Source organism: Bombus terrestris, chromosome 12, assembly GCF_910591885.1.
Source record: "Bombus terrestris chromosome 12, iyBomTerr1.2, whole genome shotgun sequence".
Classification (NCBI taxonomy): Eukaryota; Metazoa; Arthropoda; class Insecta; order Hymenoptera; family Apidae; genus Bombus; species Bombus terrestris.
The window spans coordinates 5,853,642-5,875,325 of record NC_063280.1 but is presented as its reverse complement, the minus strand read 5'-3'; the positions used below and the strand labels follow the sequence as shown (position 1 = coordinate 5,875,325).

At 36.6% G+C, this 21,684-nt stretch overlaps 2 protein-coding genes across 15 annotated transcripts in view; one reads left to right on the top strand and one right to left on the bottom strand.

The window, feature by feature from the left end:
- Window positions 1–124: 124 nt before the first annotated feature.
- LOC100644031 (PAT complex subunit Asterix) lies at window positions 125–942 on the top strand. Its single transcript, XM_003399898.4, has 2 exons — window positions 125–298; window positions 460–942. The coding sequence occupies exon 2, from the start codon at window positions 468–470 to the stop codon at window positions 798–800; it is 333 nt and encodes a 110-aa protein (XP_003399946.1). The 5' UTR covers window positions 125–298; window positions 460–467; the 3' UTR covers window positions 801–942.
- Window positions 943–1,159: 217 nt separating this feature from the next.
- Window positions 1,160–21,684, bottom strand: part of LOC100644776 (diacylglycerol lipase-alpha) — a 53,037-nt gene continuing 32,512 nt past the window's right edge. For 10 of the 14 annotated variants that reach the window (XM_048410675.1, XM_048410678.1, XM_048410676.1 and 7 more), the window contains 15 exons: window positions 20,982–21,193; window positions 15,373–15,474; window positions 14,724–14,910; window positions 14,072–14,156; window positions 13,263–13,591; window positions 12,579–12,774; window positions 11,584–11,772; window positions 11,025–11,315; window positions 10,043–10,272; window positions 9,879–9,902; window positions 9,020–9,152; window positions 3,854–4,203; window positions 2,823–3,167; window positions 2,553–2,727; window positions 1,160–2,464 (listed from right to left, as the gene is read on the bottom strand). In XM_048410675.1, coding sequence (XP_048266632.1) covers window positions 2,186–2,464; window positions 2,553–2,727; window positions 2,823–3,167; window positions 3,854–4,203; window positions 9,020–9,152; window positions 9,879–9,902; window positions 10,043–10,272; window positions 11,025–11,315; window positions 11,584–11,772; window positions 12,579–12,774; window positions 13,263–13,591; window positions 14,072–14,156; window positions 14,724–14,910; window positions 15,373–15,474; window positions 20,982–21,193 — 3,127 coding nt within the window. In that variant the 3' untranslated portion in view covers window positions 1,160–2,185. Of the gene's footprint in view, window positions 2,465–2,552; window positions 2,728–2,822; window positions 3,168–3,853; window positions 4,204–6,460; window positions 6,661–9,019; window positions 9,153–9,878; window positions 9,903–10,042; window positions 10,273–11,024; window positions 11,316–11,583; window positions 11,773–12,578; window positions 12,775–13,262; window positions 13,592–14,071; window positions 14,157–14,723; window positions 14,911–15,372; window positions 15,475–20,981; window positions 21,194–21,684 lie in introns of those variants that run through there. The other 4 variants (XM_048410684.1, XM_048410683.1, XR_007225884.1 and 1 more) reach the window with 4 other exon arrangements.

Sequence of the window (21,684 nt, the reverse complement as noted above, 5' to 3'; positions counted from 1 at the left end):
TACGTACTGATAATACTAAATATATTTAAACTTTAATGTTTAAAATTTATATTTAAAAGTAAAATAAATTAGTTTTTCAAATTGTTTGGGTATTCTTAAACTCATCAGAATGTTAGATATAAAAGGTGTATCGTTATCCCTGAAGACAGAGATAAAATTACTAAGGATTACTAGTGTATTTGGTCAAAAGCACTGGTTGAAAGGAAACATGTACGTCAGTAATCATTTGTTTAATTGTCATTGTTAAATCAGGATTGTTCGTACAAGTTACTTTTTATATAATATATTTACTATACTGGTAAGTGAACTTATATAATTTTGAACTATTATCGTTTAATATTAATTTGTATTGGAATAATTTTATTATGATCTATCATAATTTGATAACCTGAAAACTTTTGATGATTTATGATTCTGTAATAAATAGTTATTAAATTTGGATTCATATGTAAATTTCAGTTTATAAAATGAACAGTTCATCGGATCCTAGACGTCCAGAACGAGAAGTTCGGTACAAACCGAGTGTGTCAGGCAGTCAGGCACAACTAGACGACAATGCAACTCCAGATTATATGAATATATTAGGAATGACCTTTAGCATGTGTGGTTTAATGATGAGATTAAAATGGTGTGCATGGGTTTCACTATATTGCTCATGTATTAGTTTTGCTAATTCTAAAGTGAGTGATGATACTAAACAAATACTCAGCAGTTTTATGTTATCCATATCAGCAGTTGTAATGTCGTACTTACAAAATCCACAACCCATGACTCCACCTTGGGCATCTGCGATACAATAAAGGGTTTTTAAATTCACACAACTCCCTTAGAATATTAATTATTTAATCATTTTTTAAAAATTCTTGTAAAACTAATATGTTAATGTTGATACAATAAAATAGTTTTTAAATAAAAAAAGTAAAGTAGGAGAGAAAAAATAAAGTATTGAATTGGCATTTTTATTTTTTGAAAAGTATATTTTAATACATTAAATGAATTACTTTGCAATGTATCACTTTTTGCTAATAATATTCTACAAATGTCACTTACAATATTTCTCTAATATTTATATATTATATATATAGTATTTTCTAAATATCTATCACGTAAGCTAAAAATTAAATAGATCAAATATATTTTTTCTATTTTTTTACATAAATACAGTAATTTTAAAGATTCAACTATTAAAAGATTGTTGATAAAAATTATGTTTCGTAGCTCATAGTTTTCTGTTACATAATTATATCTTCTTATCAGCTACATATTTTACATTTTACGCGTAATCTATATACCTTTTCAGTCCCATTGAAAGATTAGTAAAAAATGTAATAGAAAGTATTGTTCAATCGTATAATGAAAGATCTTGAACACTAAGTAAAAGAGATAATGTTGAGTGACAAAATAATATAGACAATATCACACTTTGTTAACTCTATTAAAAACTGTACAAAAATGCATGCATACAATTCTATTAAAAACTGTACAGAAAGCTGGTACTAAATGCGATTGACGAGTAGGCCAGTGCAACTTTTTTATAGACGTTTACACGTTTTTACCATGTTATAACAATCAACAGATTAAAAAGAACAAGAATCTATATTCTTAGAAGTTATCCTTAAAAGTTGATATTTCTTTTGAGTGACAAGGCATCTTCATTCGTGTAAATCGTCATTCATATAGTCCGTTGCCTTTTTGCTAATTTTCTTATTTGTCTTTATATATGTATATTTATTTATTAGATCTTTAATGTATATGTAATTAACTCTATATCTTATTTGTCCTTTGGTTTATCGTTTAGTTGGCAGAAAACGTTCTGAATCAGAAAATATTTCGTCTCATTCGAGAAATGGCTGTACAAAAAGGAAAACAAAAAGTAGTATTTTTATACTACGATAAAAATCATATTATTCGAATTTGACTATCTATCTATTATTCGAGAAATTTCAGAACTTCTCTACATATCGAGTTTCCGTTTACTGTCTTCATACTTCAGTGAAAGATCGTATAAAAAGAGGCAACATAGATATATGGCCCCTTCATTTTAGAATATTTCATATGTTCATCCATCCAAGGGTTTAAGGGAATGATTCTAAACGATCACACTGAAGAATGTGACATTGGCACAGACACTTTAAATCTATCCCATCTCATTTCTATGGTCCCCGGTCGGTCTAACATTTTGCAATTAAACGCTACTTTCGCCTCGACCAACCAGCGTAATCGGATAAACGTATTTCTTGCGTTTCGCGTTGAAAAATGGCGAACTATGTTGCCCGTGCGTAGGTGTCGGCGATAGTCCACGTAGAAGAGGTAACGAAGCATCACCAGGCAGCCCTGTTGCGTCAAATTTCTTTTTCCACTCTGCCCCTAAATCCGTAGCTGGTGCCATCAAACCTTTACACTCTGGGGAACTTCTGACACTGAGGAACACGTCGTTACTGCTATCACGTTGTCCAGAAGAACCCTTGAAAACGACAGGAATATGTTAACGTTGTGAAAGTGCAAATTTATCTACTTTATAAAATATGATGTCTTATAGAATAATCAAATACTTTTGCTTCGAAAAAGTCCAAGCTGGATCCATTCGTTTCGTGTTCCTCCACGGGGAAACCTGGTTGAACTCGATTCGACGTTTGTGACGCCCTAGATGAATGGGAAGAGGCTTGCGACGAGGAGTTTTCGGATAAATCGTCTCTGCAGCAGGCAGCTGTGCACACTCTTTGCTCTCTGAAATTTTCCATAAATATTACGTTAAGGATAACAAAATATAATTTCGCGTTCCAAAAAAAAAGAAAAGAAAAAAACAAAAATATTTGGGCTACCTCCTGACGATAACAGAGTCCCGTCTTCTCGGTACTGGCGGCGGAAGACCAGCGGTTAAGCTCTTGGCGCTTTCGTAACTCGCCTCGCTGTTGCCGCTGCTTGTGTTACTGCCGTTGTTCCCTTCCCTCAGGAAGTAATTCTTCGCCGAGAGCATAGCGAAGTGAAGATTGTTCTTCAAGTCGTCCGCCGCCGTTGACAAGTTTCCCGAAATCTTGGGTGTACGCCTCATCGGTCTCGGTGGTGGTACCGGCGATGGTGGACTGCTCGACGTCTCCGAGAGAGTTTCCGGCGTGGCTAGTGGTGCCGTTCGAGAGTTCTCGTCCCAGTCGCTTCGACGATTCGATCTTCGTGTTAAAAAATAAGAAAAAAGACGAACAAGAAGAAACTGCTTGACATAACCGTTGAGATCGATAAAAAATAAACTGCAGCTAAAGAGCAACATTTTATGATCGAAGACAACAAAGAAAATATGATGTCTGATTATTAGAGCGTAAAATGTTCCTCTTAAGCTACAATTCTTCGGAAGAACCGTTTTCCGTTAGATGGTCTGATGGAGTGCAATGAGTATTTAGGTGCGCGATTGCCGAAGCGGTGAACCTTGTGAATCGTGAAACATAAGCGAACGTGAACGAGAGCGTGATATATGAGGTTCCTTAAACTCGATGGAATACTATTTTGATTGTTTCTCGCGCTTATGTATGTAGTTCGAATGAGATTAGAAACGCATCGAATGCAAATATACAAATCGAAATTTAACGTATAAATTTCCTGCCTCGCACGTAAATATTTACATAAATATTTTATAAAACTTGAGAAAATACAGTGCAAATACAAATACGTGGAATATTCTTCTACCCGTACGTTTATTATCCCTAAAACAACCAAGTTATTACATCGTTATATCTAGCGTGACGTTCTTTTCGTTGACTTAAAATCCTCATCGTAAACCTAATATATCGGTGTCCATTTAACGTCGGTCCTCCGTCACGGACCATAGTTTGTCGTCCAGACGTATAATTGCTATTCTTACGATTTAGTCTCGTCGGCCCTGGGCGTGTTGAGCAATTCGCTGGCCAGACTGACGTATTCCCATGGAATTCCCCTGGAGTCGACGCTCAGCTCGCGACCAGCTTGAGGAAACTCCGAGGGGCTTTGCAACGACGTGAAGCTTGTCTCCAGGCAGAGTTTGTGCGGTGGCGTCCCAGCCAGGTTGCTAGGATGCGACTTTACGGGGCTGGATGAAGAGAGTAACGCTCTCATCTCCTGTTCCACCTCCATCTCCTGGATCTCGACGGCCTCGCGTGCCTCCGACGGCTCCGTCGATGATGCGTGACCGGAAGCCAGCCTCTGTGGCTTCGCCGGTCCCAGGGTCGTTACAACCTGACATATCCACACGCGTGGTTCCAATATAATCGTCTCACGAAACCGCCAGACATTATTTTACGACAATTCCGTGTTATTTTCTATTGTGATTCAAGAAGCAATTTGATTCGAACGGATGATTAGCGAATGTCATATATCGATATACAGGATATAAGACTTTGCAAGTCCATAAGATATCTTGGTGAGTACTATAAGCTCACAAAGTCTTACAGCCTTTTCCTTTTTTATAACACCTTTCGTGACGTTATGATAGGTGATAATGACAGGTGGTAATGTTATGAATCGATAGAATTTTTGAAGTTACAGAAAGAAAAATGTACAAAGCTTAAGATATTCGTCAATCAGATAGCTTCAAAATTCCTGGTCACCTTGCCCTTTATTGCGTTTAGAAACCTTTGATTCGTATCTATGTATCCTTACAAAATCTGCTTCCTACTTTTACATCGATCAACGATTGAATGGAAATTAACATTTAAATCTTCTTTCAAGCTTCTCTATTCTTTGCACGTTTATTTTAAAGTTTAAGTTTTGTTCGATTTGCGCGAACGTTCAAAGAATTACTGCAAATTAGCGATCGATATCATAAACGTTATTTTACCGATTTATGATACATGAGATAAGCTTTGGATTCGTGTCAGCATTGATAGATAAAAAGGCGAAGAAACAGCTGTATCATTGATTAAAGTAAAGAGTGTGGAGGATTTGAAGGTCGTTTCCCGGAGAATAGCTTACTGAAATATTTTTCTACTTCACTTTACTCGCTCTTACAGAAATATTTCTCCGTCCGATAATTCGCTCTTCTGGACACGAAGCGTCTAACCCGCGCTTCTTTATACATCTTCAAAGCAATTTCGAAACTTTGCAAAATATACTGTGCAATTTATTTCTCGTTTTATGCTGTACGAGAAAGATGAACGTGAGTTTCTAATTTTCATTACCCAGCATAGAAATTTTTAACAAGCATGTATATATTCATAAAAGATATAAAGAAGTTCCCGAATAAATTGACTAAAAGTTCAGGTATATGCTACGAAATTCGCTCGCGTACATTTATTATTCCTGTACTACGTTGGAAGCGAATTTCCTTAATTTATTTGAGGTAAAGAATAACAGAAAAAAAAAATAGATAAAATATAGAGATGAATTTTTAGCCGATGCAGCAACATTTTTACCATGTTACTCGTATAAGAAAAGAACGCGTTTAAATACTTGATGTTTTATCACAATATTCCGCCTTCATGCTATTGACGCACGATAGATGATGATAAACTTAATTACGAACTGAACGAAAAAATCAAATACAATGGCCATATGATAGACTAAATGCGTGAGTACACATGCATGAACGACTGGGTGGCAAATAGCATTCGACTGATCGACGATCAATTTTCTGCTCTACATCGTTTATCTACGGCTCTATCGTTACAATCGTTGTTATGCTTCTATCGTACACATATCGTTTAGCACGATCTCGTGTACGAAACTAATCTCTATGTTCATTTACGATACGTACTCCTGTTTCGTTTCGAAAGCAAATGTATATTTCGAGCAAACGTGTAAATGAACGGTCGTGATTGTGATACTTAAAGATCATGATCGTGAATAATCACATGCGATAAACTAATCGAAGACAGATTAGATTGCAATTTGGTCGCTGCAGACGAGACCGTCGATTTTATTGCCTTAAAGTGCATATAAGGAATAGATAGACTAAATATACCAATCAAATACATATTACATGTTTCAAGGTTTAATTTGTACGATTTACTGAAAAGTTCTACCATCTTACTGTTCTAAAATAAATACTAAAATAAAATAGATTCAATTATTTTTCACTCGAATTCTAACATAAATACTTTTGTAGCACTGTATCGCAACGATCCACTCGAACAGATTTAGAAGAAAATTTCGAAAAACAAGGAAGTATAACACAGAGAGATCGTGTACGACGAACGTTCGTCTAGCAACAACGAACGTCTGCAAGCAGTTAGCTAAAGACAGCCACTTCTTCAGCGACCAGCATCACTCTGAATCAGCGATACCATCTCGTTCTATCTTTTCCCCGTAATTTTCAACCATACAATCGACACACAGTCCATTACAATTCTACCAACGTAAATATCTACGAGAACACTCTCTATCTACATTCTACATAATGCGAAACTGTTAATTAGAAATTATTGGGTAATGGTATCACCGATTCGTGGTTGTTGGTGTAACACGGACCCGATGAAGCCGAAAGACATCAATGTACCTTGTGCCGTGGCAAGAAGAGTGTGTGGTGACATAGACGTCGGCGTCGCGGCCGTGAGAGCTCGTCGGTGTACTTTGTTGATGGAGTACGACCGCGACGTGTCGTTGTTCAGGCGTCCGTTGTGTTGCTGCGTCCGTCGCAACCGTTGCACGCGTTGCTCTATCTCCGTCTGCAGCGCCGCGATCTCTGCACGCTGACACCTAATCCACACACCACACACCCTCAGCCACACATCCTTTCGTGAGATCGCCGGTTATTATCGGTCGCCACGATACAACTTTTTTCGTATTTCATCAATTTCGCAATGCAAAACCTATGTAATCTAGCTCTATGTAATTGGGAAATCGGTTAATCTTCTACGCTACGGGAATTTCAGAGATTCGACAGAACTAAGATTCCAGCCGAGAAAGAATAGCCGAGGATAGAGATACAGTTTCAGAGTTTATTCAAGCAGGAAAGCAACGAAACCGCTACTCCTCGTTTCTCCACGCTAATATGCAAGTAATTTAGCCAGTACGTTGGTTCTTTGGACGTTTAACAGATTACTTGTGCGCTTAAGGGATTGCGTTCATCCGTTATCCTGTTTTCTGTAGACTTTGAACCGTCGATTAATTTTCGATGTATTTCAGGTAATCGACTACGTTCTAAGGTGCGAAAGTTGCTTGCTTCGTCACTACCATGCAAAGCGAGAGCAGATTAATCACCATCTTTCCTTTTTTGCCATAACAGTCGAGGCTGATACATTAGCATGATCTGGAAAAGTGTGAAATTAGGAAAAGAATCTAACGACTCGAGACGCAAAGCGAATATTAATAGCCACAAAACAAGTGTATAATCATATCTCTTTTGCACATGTATTATTTATATAAAATCCATTGCAATTAATTTCCGATTAAATAATAGAAAGTATAATTTCGTGATAATTCCGAATAATATAAATAATACATGACGTATAGAATTGTATTCGTATTACTTTTAAATGTTTCAGGCATAGAAGTAGGAAGCGAAATTTAACAAATAAATAAATAACAACATTTTCGTGGTATAAAGTATATTGATCAAAAGTAGCGTACATCAAAAATTATACAGAATCGAGTTGTTCCGATATGCAATCAAAACGACCACTATCGGATAGAAGATTTATTATAATGTATTTGTTTTACTTAGGTAATCAAGGTTCATTTTAAGGCTGGTATAATATAATTTTTCGAATAAAAAAGTTCTGTTATTGGATTAATTTAATTGTTGTATCGATCACGCTTCTTTTCTGATAAGAATGTCCATACGATTATTACATACGTATGTTTAGTCGTTTTGGATGCAATCGCGATTCAAGTAAAAGTACAAAATAAAACACGAAGAAAAACAAAAACCATTTAAAAAGAAAGAGATGTACAGAATTATGCGAAAAGCTATAAATATAATCGTTTGCAAATGTTACGGTAACCCATGCAGTGTCGAAGAACATGCGTGTCAGCTACTTGATCGATTTAAACGAAAATAAAAAAAAGTAAAAAACTGAAGTATTCTATATAGTAATTTTCAATCGATTCTTATTACATCGTATAAACATTATTGCTTCGATATTGTGCTTCGCGCTAGAAATTAATTTAAAAAAGGAGCTATAAACCAAATAGTTTTTAAATATAAATGAAGGAACGTAAAATTAAATGAAAAATACTACCCTATTTAAGAAAATCTACCACTACAACCACCTCACTTGTGGTTTTACGTATACTTAACTACATGACTATATACAAAAACATTACGCAACAAATTGATTAAAATTTATTTCAACTTAAACGTAAAAGAATCTTATAGCTTCTTCGTCAGTCGGACATTAAAATTCGATAAAAAGTATCACTTTGTAACAAACAGGTTTTATCATAAAAGCTCTATCCTAGAGTACTATTGCTTAGTAAATCGTCAGTGGATTAACAGTTTCGTCGCGAGGAAAGAATCTGTGATACCTTTATCACTCTTAATATCCACATCATTCATCTAACGATAACATATAACTTCTACAAAGAATGTTTCATAGAATGAAAACATTGGAGTCATGATATTGCTCTCACAGTAAAAACTACTATACAAAATTGATAGAAGGACTAAAAAAAAAAAATGCATATATATATATATATATAAAATTTCTACTATCTGTGTCAATTTACGTCTTCTATCTAAAGATATGATCGCCAATGTGAATATTAGCAGCGAAAGGATCGATATTCACAACAGAACAGCTCCACCTCGTTATCAAGATCCAGACTTCGTTTCCTTTTGTTCGTGTACCTCGACATTGACCACAATAGTCTCGTTATCCGTTTCCGCGACGTTTCGAGTACTTTCAATTTGCACACTACCAACATCTCCATTTTTCACGTGTCCATTACTCTCTATATTGATTACTACGTTCTGAGGTTTGTCCTCTTCCTTCAGATTCAGTTCGTCCGTTGTTTCCTCCAAGATTTCGTAATTACCCAGCTTTACCGAGGACATTCGGCGAACCGGCGGTTGCGACCTCTTTATCTGACGAATTATCAAATCGGTCTGGCTTACCTTGTTCAATGCTTTCAACATATTGTCCGGCATATGGTCCTGTATCATCACCGGGCTTATCAACACCTCGTCGAAGTCGCACGGTCCTGCCCAAAGCGCTTGGTACACCGGTTCGTGTTTGTGTAACATTTGTCTGAAATAAAAGAAGGAGATCTTGTGTTCGTGCGGGTCAATTTCGACGATCAAATTTTTTTCAACGAAATTAATTCTTTAATCTTCTATGAGACACTAGTCGCTACGTGAGATTCATGCAGTTGGATGCATACGCGGATTTGAATATTCGATGGATGGATGACTTCCTCAACTATGTACGTTATTTTTAAAGTATCATTTATAAAGCGATGTAGTCTGATGGTTTTCAAAGTTTGAGAATAATTTTCACGTTCCATTGGCGTTCGAATTCTAGAGATCTAAAGTATTGGAATAATTTGAAGGTATAGAAGAATTTAAATCCATGGATAGCACGTTGAATTTTCTATTTAAACCGGACAACGCGTGATTCCCAACGTAACACTTTTCAGTCAGCTCTCAAAGTTTGAAAACGATCGTACCATTAATCTTACTAAAAAATTACTTCGTGCACGAATCCGTGCACGATCAGGTATTATACTACGTATCGCGCGGTATAACATCGTATACTCGTTCTCTATAAATTTCAATCATGCAAATACATGGATATAAAAGATGATTGTACGACAATTTCTTCGGCAGGAAACAGTCATGAATGTGCGACGATAGATTTCAAAGAAACAAGTGTAGAATACGAATCCGAGGAACACATGCGGGGCAATGCGGGCACATCTCCAAGATGCAATTACCCAGAGCAACCCTGAAAATGCAAACTTTTCGATAAACGTACCTCCAACGGCTCTCATACTTTTTCCTAGAAACGAAAAACATCTTTCATTAAAATTTGCTCTTAATCACCTTCCTCGAGAGTCATTGCATCATAACGTTTCGTGTCTGCGTTTTAAACGATGCTTAAAATAAAACCGACGACGATACACGAACAAACAAACTTACTCTCCCTTGTTGGGATGATGTCGAACAACGTGTATGATTCGACCGGGTGGATAGAGAGGCCTGTGCAATGTCAACGCGATGCTGGAGTCGCTCGGAACAACAGTCTGCGAACGAGCTAGGTCCTTGTCTCTCTGATACTCGCTGATACATCCACCAGCTTCTAAATTCGCAGCCGAGGTAGGGGTGGAACCACAACCGCAACACATCACCGAGCATGCTATCGTTTTCCACTGAAACGGTCGTTACGATTGACAGCGCAGTCTCTATCCGATTATACGGGAACACTTATCGTTCTCCTTGGTAAATGCTAATGTATATTGGGACAGTGCGCGTAAAATATGGGTTTCTTTTTTTTTTTTTCTTTTTGAAGTTTGAAATTAGCTGGAAAACCCTAAAGTTATAAATTTTCTCCGATACTATATATAATAATACGTGCGTCGAATATTTAAGAGAGTCATAGTAAAACTATTAGAATTGTGGAATTTAATGTCGTTGGTTATTGGTACTGTTGAAAGTACATATTTAGTATTAGAACGTATAAATGTCAGGGTAGATGAACGCTGCTGTTTAGAATTAAAAACCGACGACTAGCTTGTCGATGTTTACACAAATTTATATTTTCAGGGACAATGATAGAGATGAAACTTGCAAGCACGTATTTATTCTCTAAATTATTTTTCTAAATGTTATAATACGCATTTCACTTTTAATATTCTATATACCATAACGTTTGTATTTCCTTCGTATATCTTTACGTTTCTTATATATTTATATTTCTTAAATTTTACAAAAATCATTGTAACGCGTATCATGAAAGGGGCGTTATATTTTTCTTTTAATTTCATATCGAAAAAGAACAAAATAACTGATGACGAAGATAGAAGGGATACTACATGTTCTTTTTAGTGTGACTGACATTCCATTTATTCAGAAGGTTATAGGAGTTCTGTATTTTCTATTTCTCCCACGATAAAGTACGTACCTTCGGATCGACGCTCCTTTTTATGGCATTGATAAGATCAGCTCTTAAGCTCTCCATCTGTCTAAGACCTATCCTAGGTACGACATCTTTCCCAACTACTACGGATGTAATAAATTCCTGTGAGTATTGCTGAGCAGGCATGCTCAAGAGACCACCCGGTGGAGCGAACGAGAAACACACCAGGTCAGGATAGTCTTGTTTAAGCAAAATCGCTAAGATAGCTGCTGTACCCGCTCCCAGAGAATGACCGACGAGTGTCAGGCCAAATTGATGGGTCCCCCTCGACGTATCCTGAAGGAAAAAATTGAACAGTTCTCCATCAGGAAAATTATATTTCATGAAATAACTGCTTAATGCTAAGACAACGTTGTCGAATATAAAAATTTAATTATTAAATAAAATAAACGCAATGTTTCTTGTGTTCGGCGCATTACTCTTTTAATTCGACGCTGTTCGCGACGTAACGTGCAAAGACGATAAAATATAATTGCTTCGTTCAAGTTAGTTTTTACACATAACGCATTTGCATTTATCGCGACGGCAAGGCAAAACATAATACCTTGGCAAGCGCGCGGGATATAATTTCCTCTTCTAGTAGTTTCTTTCGAATGTATTCGGCTGCTTGGACCATCCCTTTATGGCCTAACCAATCCTCCCTCGGTGGTGACAATGGCAACACTTCACCCTCCGCGTTCAAGTCCGTTAATACATCCTTCATGCTGAGAGTTCCTCGTATACTAACGACAACCTTGAAAAGAGGCAGCAGAAAATTGGTAATTATCCGTCCTCAAGTTCGCTCGAGTTCGGGATAAAGCGACCTTTAAACCCTATCTTAGAAATCGAGGATTAAAATTTTCTATGGAATTTTAACAAGAGGCAAACTATCGGTTTTTCATTATTTCGATCCACTTCCTTTACTATGTTAAAATTCTCGAGTCTTCTTTCGTACACTAATATCGAGTCTCCATTTTTCAATGGATAAAGGGAGATAAGAAATTAAATTTCGCTTAGTTACGCTCCGTTGCTAATCAGGTATCGTATTTTATTAAATAATTATTGAATTATTCAAAGATGGATACTTTTAGATATATATTGAACTCGTGAGAAGTTTAACAGAGTTAAGCAAAATGATGTAACTTATTCATTATGGATTAAACTACAATTCTCACACGATGACTCTATACATACGGGTATGCATATATTTATAATAGGTAACTTCTCACGGATGTCGTTGCGACGAAGTTCGCTGTGATGGCACGGTTAATAGCCATTGAAAAATTCATGAAGTCGCTAAAGGTGATCCATTTATTCTACAATTAAGCAACAAAAATACCGGCGTATCGCAGTTTGCTTTAATCTCGAAATCCGCACCGGTGCAGATTGCAACTTTTATGCGAAGAATTCGATCGGGTTGTCGACGAATATCGTCGCGAACGAGCATCGCGAGATACCTAGGGGACCTATCTCTATTCTATCTCTAATTCTTCTCGTGTTCGCTGTTTCTCGAGCAAACGCGGTTCGATGCATGCGAATCAATGAGGAAACGCGCGAAACCTTTTTCTTCGTGTAATCGAGCGCGACGAAGAACGGCGTCTCACCGACGTCGACGTGAAAAGTCGCATAAATGACCTCCACCTCAGCGACGTCAACCATCTTTCTTAGTGCGGCGTAATTGCACTGGCAACAATTGTCTTCCACAACGGTCGCCTCGTCTTCGTGCCTACCGCACGGGAAACAGCCGCATCTTAATCTGCCACAAAGTTTCAAACAACTTATTTTCCTCGATGCTTTCACTCTAGAAATTAGTCGGGGCATGCAAATGGTTCCAGATGCTTCGCGTGCCGATTACTCGTGGCTAATTGATTGGGCGAACAACTTTGGTGGAGAAGTTCGTATCCTGATTCTTTAAATAAAAGATTACGATTAGGTAAACGTTTAGGTTTACGGCGTAGCGAATTCCAAATTTATGTTGTGACAAATAAAAATGTAATCGGAGAGTGTAATAGAATCTGGAAGGAAGGAAAAGAGAATTTCGTGGAAACTCGCGTTGTTTCTGAGAGAACAGAAAGGAAACAGTACGAAATTCCTTTATAGAGAAACGGGCGCGGTAAAAACTATAGTGGATATAATTAAAAACCGAAACTCGATCGATTCTGTCGAGTAATCGCGCGAAACATCGTTGAAAAATCAGTCGACGCTAACATCTGGAATCACGACATGCGTTCGCGGTAACATTACCTCGTGCAAAGCTGACAAAGACCGGTGGAATGGCTAATGAGGAACATGGGCCAGCCGTAAGCAGCGAGGGCAAAGTGCATGTAATGAATGGCCGATTGAAAGTGGCCCAGATCACCATCCTCGGTCAAGGACAGGAATTTAGTGCGAGGTGTAACTGGCACACCGGATAGAAACTCGTACGTATCGTTCTTTCGTTGCTTCACTATCAGTTCCCGTTCGATTTTTTGGAACTTTCTCAATAAAACCAGACCAGCGACCACGTCCGATGGAACCACGTCAAGGTCCCGGAAAAAGTCGCTCAATAATCTGGCGATGTCTGCGAACGAATTCTGGGGAGGAATCAATCTCATTGAAAATCTAGGCTGCTTCTATCAGATCGATGCAAACGCTTTGTGGTATTTTTAATTTTCGGCAACTAAATTAAATCATCAGATATCAATATCGAATATATAAAATCAATATAAAATGATGAACCAATATTATCAAAGATATTAACTCTAATTTTATTTCTTCGATCGTTTCCGCTCAAACAGACAGAATGCGAGAGCACAAATTTATTTGATGAAAATAATTTATATTTTGACCTCGCTGTTCAATGAATAGCTATCATCAGATGAATATCATTATACGTAGCAATGAAAATAATGACATGTATGTATGCAGTTGACGTCGAAATGTCCATCACGTTCCTCGGTTAAATGCAAATCGATAATGTTGCTTGAAACAATTCGGTAGAAAAGAGATCAAGCATTTTGCACCGACCTGAAGCAAATCTTCGAAGGACGCGTATCATTTCGCACAACACTTACTCGATTCCTATCGGAATTGCCCATGCAGCAGAATAAAAGTCTGCATCTGTTGTCCCAGCTATCCTGGTACGCTCGTATAACTTTTCTACAAGCACCGAATATTCGTCATTTTAGTCGTTAAAATCTCGAGAAGGTATTATCGCGTCGAGAATTGTGAAACCTATCGTAAATTCATTCGCCAATCATTTTCTATATTATTTATTAGGTCATCCCATAAGTTCGTGCCGTTTTTCGAGCGGTTATATATATTAAGATTGCTCACATATCTTTCAGTTTCATGAAAAAATATAATCCCCTTCTCGTTGTACAACTTCTTCCCATTTTTCAAGTGCATCGGTCCCTTATCGCCGTATGTTTATAAATCGACGCACGAAATGTATACACAAAAGTCGGCACGAACTTATGGGATGACCTAATATATCATCTTGTTTTATTTGTAGCTTAATCTACTCTCAGCTTTTATTTATTTTACGCTATTTATATTGCTTAGTGTATGATAGATAGAAACACTTTAAAAGGCGAACAAAGACTCGACAATCCTCCACTAACTATCCCGTATCAAGTAACATGGGGATAAAGATATCAGTGGAAGTAGACGGTAATAAGTCAGACGCGAGAAGTGAAATAAGAATCGCAAGCCGTAAATCGTTACCTCTGCCGCCAGTTTCTGTTTCTGCTACCGCTTCGGTTGTAATGCAATTTACCGCATCTCGATTCCGCTTCCCTCATGCTGCGTTGATATTTCTTCATTTTTACCCACGATCTACCCGCAGCGTCGTATGTGCACCATACCGTTACCATCACCGACGCTAATACGCACCAATTTGATACCACTAAACCTGCGGCGAAAATGAAAGCTAAAATCGTGTTTGCTCTGATTTCAGACGCAAGTATGTTTACGCGTTCCTTGGTTTATGCAATTACAAAGATACCGCGGAAACCACCGCAACATTTCACAGAACGTTTCGGCGTCGTGGAATTTCATTCGCACGCGATTCTACTAAAGCGAGCGTTATTGTTAGTACAGGCATCATTTCCGTCCTCGGGATTTAATTGATGTAAAAATTACTTTTTCGATAGCTAGAGTTCTCTTAGCGCAGCCCCTTTCGTACGACGAGTCGCTGTTTCGAAAGAACAACGATACAGGTACAAAATTGGAAATTAGAAACGAATAAGATTAGTTTCCCTTCTGTATTTTCCGAACAATTATATTTCTAGCAACTGTATCGCCGTTCATTCGAAATATCGTTTCTGTTTCCTATTGGAATTAGAAGTGTCGGACACCTTTGCGAAAAGCTTACCTAACATTACGTCTTTCACTTGGCCGATGGTACAGCTTTGGTAGAAATGCGTTAACCACGTTATACCTGCGCACAACCAGCCAGTCTCTACCAATAAAAGCACTGAAACAAAGTTTTATCAAGTTTTAAGTTCTTTCTTCTTACCGGAGCAAAAATAGAAAATTCTATAACAAAACGAAAGTATTCTTACTATATCGTAGAGTTCTTCGAGCACTTCAGTTTGCTAATTTACTATTATTATATTAGCTTGTCCGAAAAGTTTCTTTCGTTTCATAAGGTGATAATAGATGAACAACAATTTCTGTTCTATATTATTTTATCGAATTAGGTATGATCCATTTCGTTCTATTTCTATTATTATATTCGTGCATAATTCGATAAACTAATATAAAACAAATAACATTGTGCGTCTATTATTTCCCTATAAAACGAAAGAAACTTTTCGGACAATCTAATATTTTGCATGTATCCATTTACCTACATTTACATATTATTCCACCGCTTCTTCCTGTATTTCTTTATACACTTTTAAATTATTTTCTTAAATACTTTTTTAAATTTAACCAGTAAGAACATACAGATATTCATGGTCATCTTGTTTTATTTTATTTGTCAGCAAGATGGAAAAGATTAAAAGATATCTGAATCGGGTGAAGTCGGGTGTCTCGTGAATGTCTGTTCCTTGACCACGGATGATTGCCATTTCTTCGATGAAAGAAAAATATGTCGACGTAAATGCCGTAGCTTCACGCCGGATAAAGTTTGAAGGTATCGACAATGCTTTCTCTTCGAACATCGAGCCACGGATAGCTTCCCTAAAAGGATATGGCACGTTCCTGCAGAATGTGTTTACTTCCGATAGTTTCCGTACAATAGCAAACGTGTCCGTCCTAATTAGCTGCCAACACGATTTTCCTAGGTGAGTCAGAATCAGTTTTATTCTAATTGTATTGGTTATATTAACCAGATACGATTGCACTGGTACGACTTGACACGGCGGATAGAATTAAATAGAAGGAAACAAAGAATTATTTATATTTCTGACTATTATTTACTCGAGCTATCGGAGAGTGACTAAACAGTTTGCCGAATCGAATAAAAACGTCATTGCACGAGAAAAGATTGCTCGGAACGTTTAAATTGTTTTTCCATTCGTTGGACTTCGATTTTTGAATCACGATACGAAATAATCGAGTCTTTTTAGTGGCAAGCTAAAAGACATACGAATACGATAAACTTTGTATGTCAACTTTTTACAAATTTCTATTCTTCTGTTTCTTTTTTTTTTTTTATCTCAGATTATACGTAAAATTCGATCTTTACTCGAAGTTTGTCTTACCACGATATAAATGCATTATACATATTCATATTACATATGAATTTTAAATTTACATTATTTATTACATTTTACATATACGTTTGCGACTGATATGAAACGGCATTATTATCTTAATTTTCGCAGCCTTCTATCGAAATCGGATCAAGCAAATGGAACAAAACAGACGAAAAGAAGTACAAGCTGCAATGGCGGTGGTCTGGCACTCTATACGCATCCGACCAATCAGCTGTATGTGATCGGAATTTCCATCGAATTCTTCCTAAAGATGCACCAGATCTGCTGGAGAAACAGCAGACTCGAGTTGGATCGTTTCCAAAACCTTTAATACATGAACACTGGTACCTACATCCATGCGTCCCATCTTTCTTCGTACGTTCTAAAACTACGTGCAATTCTTTCCATGTAATCGATCTGCTGGCGATTTAATACCTAAGTAACTCGATATACGCGTTCATTTAATGAAGCGCAAGGAATAATCAACAGCATCGAACATTTCAGTTTTTATTTTCCTTAGCTTTAGATTTTGAAACCATTTAACAGATATTCAAGCGCTATATATTCCTTTGGAAGTATAATACAGAAATGCGCGAATATGTTTCGATTAATTTTATTCGATGAATTTTGTATTATATTTAATGTACCGAGGATAACGAGATGAATCGAGTATATGAATGTGACTGCCGCATTGTTTTTCAGATCAAACGTTTGTATATTATTTCGCCTTGATACTTCCAACATTTTTTCTCGCTCGGAAAGCAGAAATATAAATTTTGAGACTAAAATTTTCTGTTTCCCGGTAAAGAATCTGCTCAGATTTCCTACGTTTATCGGAGTTTAGTTTGTTTAACAATGATATACAGCAGACTTCGGAAGAAAAACATGGAACATGATTTTCCTGAATTAAGAACATGTGCAAAGCCCCGGAAAGTTTGCTCCGTAAACGTGCGCGAAATTTAATGAGTTTCTCAAGAAGAAATCGGTATATTGTGAATCTTCCATCGGATTCGCCTTTGCAGATAAACTAATCGAACACTGAAACTTCTAAGTACGTAAATTTCCAAACTCGTCGAACTTCCCAAGCTTGCAAATATATTCCAAAGCGGTAGAAATTTTGCATATTGTGAAAAAATTCAGCGAAAGGAATTACACGAGTGCTGGCAAGGTACGCGGTGAATTGTAAGATAAAATAAACTGGAATAATACTGGAATTTCTATCAAAAAATAGAATCGTACATTAGCATAATGGACGATTAGGATGCCACTTGAACAACGACGCTCCAAAAGGAAAAAGTACAAGAAAAGAACGTCTCGACTTCCTATTCCTTTTAATGGTCAAGAAGACAGAACATTTCACGCTCATCTTTGTGCAGCAAAAGTGTACAGACGGAAAGGTGAGAGTGGAAGGAATACTTGTTAAAACAGACTCTCGAAGAAAGGACAGTACAATGACTGGAAAGAATAACTCAATCTTTCGCTTGTACAGACAGGATGGATATTCTGTACGATACTTTTTATTTCAACAAAACTATGCACTTCTCATTAAATTTCATTAGGAATTTCATGTCATTATTCATTATTAAATCTATATAAATAGCTGATATTAAATGACGAAAGCGAACTAAATCGTAGGAGCAACTTAATTGTTCTAATTTCGAAAGAAATCCCAGAGACGACGATCTGAACACCACTGTTCTCACGAACGATCATTTATTACGATCAGGAATCTACGGTGAAAATTTGATTCTTATTAATATTCTGCCCTTGCTTTGCGAAAATTAGGAGGGTCGACAAGAGAGAAGTGGCTTCGCGTTGCCACCGATGAATCTTCCTTTAACGAAACCCATGGTACGTATCTCCAGATTGGTTACCATCTAATTCCTATGATTACCGACGTCGGCCAAAAGCTTCGTTAACAATTCTAATCTCTGATCTACAACAGCCTGATTAACGTGATACGCGGAATGACTTCGAAATATTTTCAACCTCTGTAAGAAGGTAATTTCCCAATCGTATTAAATGAGTCAGGAATATTCGATACCCATCGATTTGCACATTTTCAGTGATATACATGGTCCGTTTCAAATTGCACGTTGCAGCGGTTTTCGTTTTTAAATTCAATGGTTTTATTCAGATTCGCGTATCATTATTTGATGATTTTCCGCGTCAAATATTATATATAACTTAACGGCTGACAATTTTGGTATTTGAATTCGATGGTTTTCAATTTTTATGGAAAATGCTTCGAAACAGAAAGAAGGTACCTCAATTCGACATGTATTTTTTTTTTTTTTTTTTATGAATGTTCGCGGATTTGTCCGAAACGACTTGACCAATCAGCATGATTCTTTTTGCATTTTTGTTTTTCGTAAACTACCTTGTTTTGCAAAAATGCAATTTTTATGTACGTTCGTCGGTTATTCAGCATTGAATTGTGCTATCGGGACGAAATCTTTCGCGTTTTCCCGAGATAGACCATCGATCGGTACTGTTTGTAAAATTTCTCCGATTTGTTGGTTGTTAACTATCGTTGTTGCAAACAATTCGTTGTTCACCGATTTCATTTACGTACGTTCAGTGCTATCGTTGTTCTGCTAATTCTGCGATATCGAGATGATTGCGAAACAGAAGCCTGGTCGAGCGCATTCATATGCATTTCGCAATATAAACTTCAACTCGTGTTTCCGTTGTACGAAACATCGTTCTGCTGATTCGCTTTAATATTGATTCGTTCGGCATAAGTCTACTTTTACAGCGAAATGATACGTGACACACTATTAAGTTATAAAAATATCCTTCCCTATCATTGTTCAAAGTATAATATCGTTCGCGGAATGCAGCTGGTTTATTTCTTATTCGTATGCGGGGTTGAATAGCCTATGCAACATTTATTCATTAATAAGAATTCAGGATTGAAATAAATGATAAATAGATAGAAATAAATTAACGCCTTATTAACGAAAATGAACGTCATTTCACGTTGGTCCTGCGATATTGATCGCTTTACTGAAAAATATGAAATAAAAGATTTTGTGATATTACCGACTTCGAAAAACGCTAAAAAGTGTGAAATAATTTCTTATTTGCATTCTATTTAGACAAATAAGCGACAACTGTCGGATTACCCATTTTCTTATTAAACAGCGTATTAAATATATCGTAAGCTTCTCGAAGAAGGCGGAAAATTAAAAATACTACTAATATACAGTTTATTTCCGTTTCAAATTGTATAAGGTCGCAATAATTGTAACGATTGTATCTTAAGTTAGAGACAAGCTTGCTGTATATATATAGTTCCATTAACTTACATGCTATTAATACATTGAGCGTAATTTGAGCAGCATTTTTCAATTTGTCCACTATTGAAACATGTTGTTGGTGAGCTTGTGTTAATGCAATCAAATATAAATTTATTGAAATTAGAATGATATAAATATAAAGGAGGTGAAGTTTTTTAGTATGGCGCTGAAGCATTGCTATATTAGAATGCCATTTTTGAAGATTGCAATATATCTAGTATACTGTTTAGTAAGTAAGTGGGTAATTTATTCATGGATGAATATATGCCTAAATAAAATACGAATAAAATAGATGTTATTTCATAATTTTTCGCGCTTTTCGAAATTGATATCTTTTTGGCAAAAAAATCTTTTATCAATACCGACGCTTGACGTTTGTAATATAGTACGTGTCGTTTTACGGCTACTGCCAGCAAATATTTGTTCTCGTATTTTTCAATTTCAAGTATGATCATTTCCTAGTACAAAAACGCGAATGATTTCAGGTACATAGTACACAGAATACCAACGTAGAAGTTACCAACACTTGCATTAAATTTTCATTTCTTAAAAGGCTTTCGTTCTTTCATTAAGCTATAGATACGTACGTTTACGAGTAAATTAATCACACGCGACCATACGTGTATCTATTTTCAACTTCAATTTCTCTTTTGCACTGGTTTGCGTTAGGGTTTCGATACCATAAATATCCCGTCTAATCGTGGTGAAGACAACCGGTAGCACTGAAATCGACAAGACACGATTCTTTGTTTATAAAGAATTCTAATAAAAGCTGTAGCGCGCAGAAGCCAAGGAAACTTCTGCAATGTATTTTTACTGCTTGTGTATACAATCTTCCCTTTTTCCATCAATTATGACCCATATCGGCTTAAGATACATTAAAGTACGATTTAAAATAGTATTTCCTTCCACTTATATTGCATCTCATTTCTACATTTCACGTAACTCTTGCGAGTTAATTTTGAATTACTTACGAAGTCGAACATAGAGAATATATTGCATTGGCGCTCTGGCTGCAGTGTCCAGGATGCTTCCCCTTGTAGCCAGAAAGCAGATGGAAAATTCTACTATCATGGATAACACGAAAATCACTAAATATCCCACGAAGTATTCCCACAGTAGAAAGACACAGAAAATATTGCGATTCCAATCGAGGACTCCGAGTAGGATGCTCAGTACTGTCATCCTGTAACAGAAACGATAAGAATTTTAATAAAGGTACCAAGAGATTATTAGCTTCCTTTCGTACATTTTTTATTAAGCTTCCTATGTTTGATATGTTTATAGTTACGCGAAAGGGCAAGTTTTATTACGTTTAACGAGCAACATAGAGAGTATATATCGAAAGATATAAACATATCCGTAAATGGTTTTCGAGGTTTTAGACGTCCTAAAATTCATCTGACATTTACTAACCCTCTCTAAACTCATTTCGCCTGTACCATATTTCATTGCCGGCTCGCGGCGCAATATTTATGGCGTGCTTACACGAACAGCCTGCACACTTCAGTAAAATTTGCAATAAGAAGAAAAATAGATCGAATATTATCCTTCTCGTGCCTTTTATTTCAAAATCGTAAACACAAAACATTTATTTCACTCGTAGTAATATCAGTACAGTTTCTACTTTTATTATGCGTCCACGTCAGAGAACCTGAACGTCGTATTATTATTTTC